The sequence below is a fragment of the Ascidiella aspersa genome, chromosome 2, assembly GCF_963924565.1.
Source record: "Ascidiella aspersa chromosome 2, kaAscAspe10.2, whole genome shotgun sequence".
Classification (NCBI taxonomy): Eukaryota; Metazoa; Chordata; class Ascidiacea; order Phlebobranchia; family Ascidiidae; genus Ascidiella; species Ascidiella aspersa.
The window spans coordinates 39045233-39051595 of NC_139448.1; the positions used below are offsets into that span (position 1 = coordinate 39045233).

The following is a 6363-nucleotide window of genomic DNA, read 5'->3' on the forward strand; positions in this document are numbered from 1 at the left end:
AATGTTCATCATTAAATAATACATCAGTGAATTAATTTGAAAAAAATTGATTTTAGAGAGTTTCATGCTACGAAAAATTTCCTATGCTTATAGTTGTCATGCGCACGTCACCTTTGGTGTGAGAAGACTACATCAAAACGCCAATGTAATTAAAAGTCAAATTTGATACGCGCGGGGAAAAGTTGGTGCAATATATTGCGTTTTAGCTCTCTGTAGCTAACGACTGCCATCTAGCAGCAGAAAAACTTCCATACAGAATTCGTTCATATTCGCTTGCTTAATGAATTATTTAGCACTCTACCGAAGATATTACGCAATAGGTAACATTTTTTGGTTTTATTTGAGTCACAATCACTTGTTTTAATTATTAACACAAGGCTTCAACAAACTTCACGCACATGGTACAATAATATGTAAAAGTGATTAGGGGTCCACAGGTTGGCAGTTAAACTTTGTTTTACCACCGAAAAATTAGGTAGAGTTTGCAAAATTTCGCGTTTATTGCAACAGAATTATTTTATATCGTCGAAACAACACCCAGTAATATTAGAACTAGTGAATACCTAATTAACCTGGGCAACTCGGGGTATATCGTATAATCAATAAGTATATTAATAACTGGCATAAACTAATACTTATTTCTTTTAACCGATATTAAACCCTAATCTAATAACAGAAAATCATTCTAAGGCATAACTTTCTTAAACTAAAAAAGTTTTGAAAGTTGGCGCCATTTTATAGATTTCCTGCACAAAAGGTGTTCTTCCGCGGTCGTTTCGAAGGCAACGGCCCGCTTGTCGCCCTAACAACGCTCGTCGCTGATTGGTCAGTTCTGCAAGCGTTGTTTGGGGCGTGTGAGTCGGCAATATTTTGATGCGATTGTGACGTCAAAGTACTGTGTGTTACGCTACAAAGACAACCCTTCCCATGCTCAGCCAACAATTGGGTTCCAAGCTAGCACATTCATCGCCAACGTCAATAAAGGAACGTTATTTCGTCACAAAGAACAACAGCGATCCAATTGTTGCAATCCCAACGTCCCGAGCGCTTCTATTTTGTGTAGAGTGACATCAACTGACGCGCGGTGCGTTTATTCTGAGCGCGCGATTTCTTTGTTCGAAAAGTAAGATGCTAATTAAGGGGAGGGCGTTTTGATTGACATCCAGGATTTTTGCCGAATGCTGAAGGCGGGTCATACTTACCACATGGTCGGAGTCTGTCGCTTTAACAAAAATGTTTCCCACTAATGGTTCAACAGAAATGCACCCTTTGGAACTAAGAAAACGATTAGAATAAAATCTTTAAAGTATTTTCTCACACAAATAGGCATGGAAAAATCCGGCTTAAAAATTATATTGTTAATATAATTGTACAGAAAAATATTAAAAGTATACGAATTTACTAATATACATTAACATTCAAATGCAGCCTATATGGTGTTGGTAAGTTAAATTATATTTTTTTCTCTTCGTTTGCTTTAGCGAATGTAGTGACTAAACTACCAGTTGTTAATAGCCGCACATTTTGGGGCTGCGAAGACGGTTAAAATTACCCGAGTCCGACTCCGGCCAAAAAATACACCCGAGTCCGACTCCGGCCAAATGTGCAATTCCGTCGAGTCCCGAGTCCGGCACAGACTCTCCAGCCTATATATTTCGCTAATTTTGTAACTAAGTAATATTCAGCAAACCACAGATAGGGGTGTCATATGATTCATCCACCCACACTACATGGTTGGAAAATACCCACCATACGCTATTCCGCACTTACAATTTAAAGTTGGCAGTCATATCAGTTTCAAAATTTGGTACTGCGCATGCGCACACTTGTTTTTACGTGGTCTTACTCGAGTCCCGATTCCGATTCGCAGTCCTGGTTAGAAATGTCGTTATTTATCAATCTAGTATCAAGCGCTTTTATATAAAACCACTACAGTTACAATGTTTAGACGTGCTTTGAATTCAGAGTATTGTTAGAGGTATACAGCACAACCCGTACAACTGTTGGGGTTTCGAAGCAAGGAAATTGACCCCAAACAATATAACTTTTGGCGTACTTATAGTTCTCCCGGCCCCTTAAGAAGAAAAAAATTAAGAAAGAATGTTTACTTATAGCTACGCCTCGGTACACGACAATTGCACTTGTACAACGGAGCCCATACAACAGAATTACGACCCCAGTAAGAAATAAATCACCTACGTTCTGTTGCCCTTTGCTGTCCTGGACGCACCTTTAAATGCGAAAGGGTGAAATTGCCGTTATTTGTTTGGTAAAACAACCTATGTACGTAACATGTAATTAGTGGGAAAACATGCTCGCATGGTTATCTGCGAAACTACGGATATCGTTGCATAATTCCCTGAGAAGTTGCTCTTCGAAGTGCACAATAATGAATCGTGCAATACGTTTGTTGATTTAGACCTTTTATGCGTGAGGTATGTGATCTGAATATGCGGAAAGTCCACCTGCTATGTTACGCTTGACTAGCTTGATTTGTCTTGTATTGTCTGCCATTGCAAACCCTTCACGGCCCCCAGTTTAAGAACCAAGGATTTAAGGCAAGTTCCTGCAAGAATTCTTTGTGTTTTTGTTAAATATTTGGTCAAACTAAGCCGGAGACTTTTTTTTAAAAAGGTAAAAAAACATAATTTAAAAGGTTAAATTTACTACAAAGTATGTACATGTAGCTTCGGCTAGGACTGAACCCGTCGGGCAAAGTCAACTTCACGAGATAGAAACGGAGCCCGAGACGGCAAGAAACCACCTGCTGGGTCTTGACCCTGCAAATGCGAAAAGTTTAGCTCACACAAGACGTTAACGGAAAACGTCAGCACCTAAGAATTTGCCGTTAACGCTGGCGACGCGTTGTGGGTGAACTGGTGGGTGACGCTAGCTTGACGCCGGACGCAAAACTCGCCCAGTGTGAGACAATACATAAAGCTCATAAAGGTCGCTTCCGTAATTTTGTCAAACTTTTATTTATTTTAAAGCTTTTACCCAAACTTGGCGAAAATATGTGGACTTAATGACGCTAGCGTTGACAACAGACGCTGAGGCCAGGCGCAAAACACGCCTGATGTGAATCAACCTTAGGGGTAAACAACAAGCCGAGAAGCGTTGCGTTGGGCGAATTCTCGTTCCAAGCTGCTCCTATGCGATGGGATGGCGAGACAAGCTCCATTCAGTTGTATCAAGTGACATCAGCTGACGCACGTATTTTAAGGCTGGGAGCGAGTTGCGCTTTGTTCGCCAAACTTCGAAGGTAATTAGCCACAACTTTCCTGACTGGTGTGTTTTCGTCGAATCATGTTTGCCTCGTTTCAGGTCAAAGGTTATCAGGAAATACCAAACGCATATTACATTTAGAAGAAATATTTAACAAAAATACTTTGAAATTCCTAATTGAACAACACTTTTTTCAAGCTCACTACAGATTTGTTCAAAGCGGCCAGTTTTGGACGAGCCACTTCGCACAATGAAAGTCTCACGTATCGCATATTACAAATATTTTGTCAGGGGGTATATTTTCAGGGCTTAGTGTTTATTTTCAATTTTTACTTTATTTTATTTTTTTTATTTTATTTATTTATTTTTTTTAATATTTTGTATTGTGTACTTTATATTATATATTTTGATTTTTATTTTCCTTAACTTGTTTCTGCAAGCAAAAACAGATATGGGCCGAAAACTTCCCCACTTGACTTATGCCTTTGATGCGAAAGGGGTTCAAATATGGCGTAGAATTTGGGGAATGATCGAAACATATATTTGATAAATAGAATTTACGTAGATAATGTGTATGGCCATTTTATTAAATTTTGACCAGCTTACGTGTTTGAAAAGCAAATATTATTATTCTTCTTGTGGAACGCAACCGCGCCATTCCCGAGCACGCGGCTCGAGGCATTCTTGTGTTATTTTATTGGTCGCGCTATTCCCGAGCACGCGGCTCGAGGCATTCTTGTATTATTTTAATTGCTATGCGTTGTGTGTGTGTACGCGCTTGATTTGTGCCTACTGCAGGAATGTAATTGGTGTGTTTGTAATTACTTCGTGAGCCTATAAAAGGCTGTTCACTTACTACTACGTTACCATTCCATTTTACTGATTTCGACTGAATACAACTTAAGTTACAACAAACTGTGCTTATTTGGACTCTGTAAAGAAGCAAGGCGCAAACGTGATTGAAAACACAACAGAGTTTTTGGCGACGAGGATGGGATCGGTCAACTGAACAACTTGTTTCAATCTCAACGTTTGTGTCAATATGGAGAAGCTATTGGAGACGATGCAGAAGCAGATGAAACAGCAACAACGACAGCATGAAGAGCAACAACGACAGCATGAAGAGCAACAACGACAGCATGAAGAACAACAACGACAGCATGAAGAGCAAATGAATCTTATCCTGTCTGTGTTGGAAAAGTCTTCTGGTCCCGCTGTTACCAATTCTAATGTTGCTGCACCTAGCTTTAACCCCTTTGATTCTACGACAGAATTGTGGGATGACTACTGGTCTCGCTTCTCAACATTTGTGAAGGCTCATGCAATATCCGAGAAGAGGGTTGCCCAAGTGTTTTTAACGAACCAAACCACGACAACTTGCAAGCTGCTGTCCAATTTAGCAGGACAAAGTTCGCCAGCGAAAGACGTCAACGATCTAACAATGAATGAGATTGAAGGCTTCATGAAAGATCAATTTGATCCCAAGCGTTTTATTATTCGCGAAAGGTTTCGGTTTTGGAGCAACATGCAGCGCAAGCCAGGTGAAACGGTGCAAGAATTAGCCGCCCGTATTCGTCACGATGCTGCTACTTGCGATTTCACCTCTATCAAAGATCCGTTGGATGAAGCTTTACGAACCAGGCTCATCTGTTCAATATCCAATGAAGCGGTGTTGAAGGCCATGTTCAAACTCAAGTCAGATGAACTTACTTTCTCTCGTGCGATTGAGGTTGCCATGCAGACGGAGGATGCGGCGCAAGTTGCCAAGGAAACCGTCTATGGGACGAGCGGTTCTGTGCGTATGGTGCGCGGATCCAAGAAGCAGTTTACAAAATCCGCACCGAATGAGAAGCCCAAAGAAGCTGCCCGGTGTTATCGCTGTGGGAAAACTGGTCATTTTGCGCCGGTTTGCCGTCACAAGAATGCGACGTGTCGATATTGCAATCGTATAGGTCATACTGAAGATGCTTGCCGTAAGAAGAAGTCCGATGTGGTCAATTCGAGGACGAATGTTCATTTGCTGAAGTCAATTTCCACTCGTTCCCCACTAAACAAGTTGAAGGTTGTGGTATCACTTTTTGGCAAATTTTGCGAATTTGAGCTGGATACAGCAACCAGTGGAAATTTCTTGTCTGTCCACGATTGGAAGAGAATCGGGTCGCCTAAGCTTGGCGCTCCTGATCGACGTTTTAATTCTGCGACAGAGCACCCAGTGCCTTTGTTGGGTATGTTTACGACGCCAACTACTTATGGTGGTCGAGTCTTTGATCAAGATTTCTTTGTCACGAAAGTTCCATGCTTAAATTTGCTTGGTCGCAATGCCATATGTTCTTTGGAGATTTCGGTTGACGACATACTGCATCATTCATCTTCCAAAGATTGCGTGAATTCCGTTGTTACTTCGGGCGACCAACTCTATCTGCCTTTACAAGATGCTTGCCGAGGTCTTTGCAACGAGTTTAAAGACATTTTCAAACCTGAACTGGGTTGCTTGAAAGGTTTAGAGCTTGAAGTGAAGTTTCAAGCGGAGGCTAAACCGGTTTTCTTTAAGCACCGTTCTGTGCCATTTGCGCTACAAGAAGATGTTGCCCGTGGATATGACGCGGGAATTGCCCGAGGAATCTGGACTCCAGTCAAGTTCAATGACTGGGGTACACCGATGGTTCCTGTTCGAAAAGCACCGTTGTCAACTCACAACAGGCCACGGCTAAGACTTTGCGGGGATTACTCAGCCACGGTAAATCTCCAATTGGCACTCCATCGACATCCACTACCTCTTCCAGATACGTTAAAAAAACTAACGCCGCATTGAAAGCAAGCATTATAAATGAGTCGCCGATATTCTGCTTTGAACATCTCTACTCGCAATGCTTCCCTCCGTTAATTGTACGGTGGGTGAAACTTTATTCACGGCCTTACCTCTTTGTGTATTACCGCGACAATACGATGAAATACGATTTGGAGAATATTGGAAAAATCGTATTTGGAGAATATTTGCTATTTGCACCTGTATAGTATGTTACTCCAATCCAACATATCAACACACAATTTTAAGTTGTGTAGGCCTGGTGTTGATATGTTGGATTAGAGTTGCCACCAGATTTCGCATTTAAATTTGCGGCGGTAAAATAAGATGTT

General features: G+C 41.2%; 1 protein-coding gene across 1 annotated transcript; it reads left to right on the forward strand.

Annotated features, from left to right (window-relative positions):
- Positions 1-3990: 3990 nt before the first annotated feature.
- LOC146165691 (uncharacterized) lies at positions 3991-6017 on the forward strand. Its single transcript, XM_083381001.1, has 2 exons — positions 3991-5962; positions 6009-6017. Exons 1-2 carry the CDS (start codon positions 4268-4270, stop codon positions 6015-6017), a joined length of 1704 nt encoding a protein of 567 aa, XP_083237127.1. The 5' UTR covers positions 3991-4267.
- Positions 6018-6363: the final 346 nt, after the last annotated feature.

Excerpts from the sequence above, each read along its gene's own strand:
- LOC146165691 (XM_083381001.1), top strand. The coding sequence starts at position 4,268 with ATGGAGAAGCTATTGGAGACGATGCAGAAGCAGATGAAACAGCAACAA.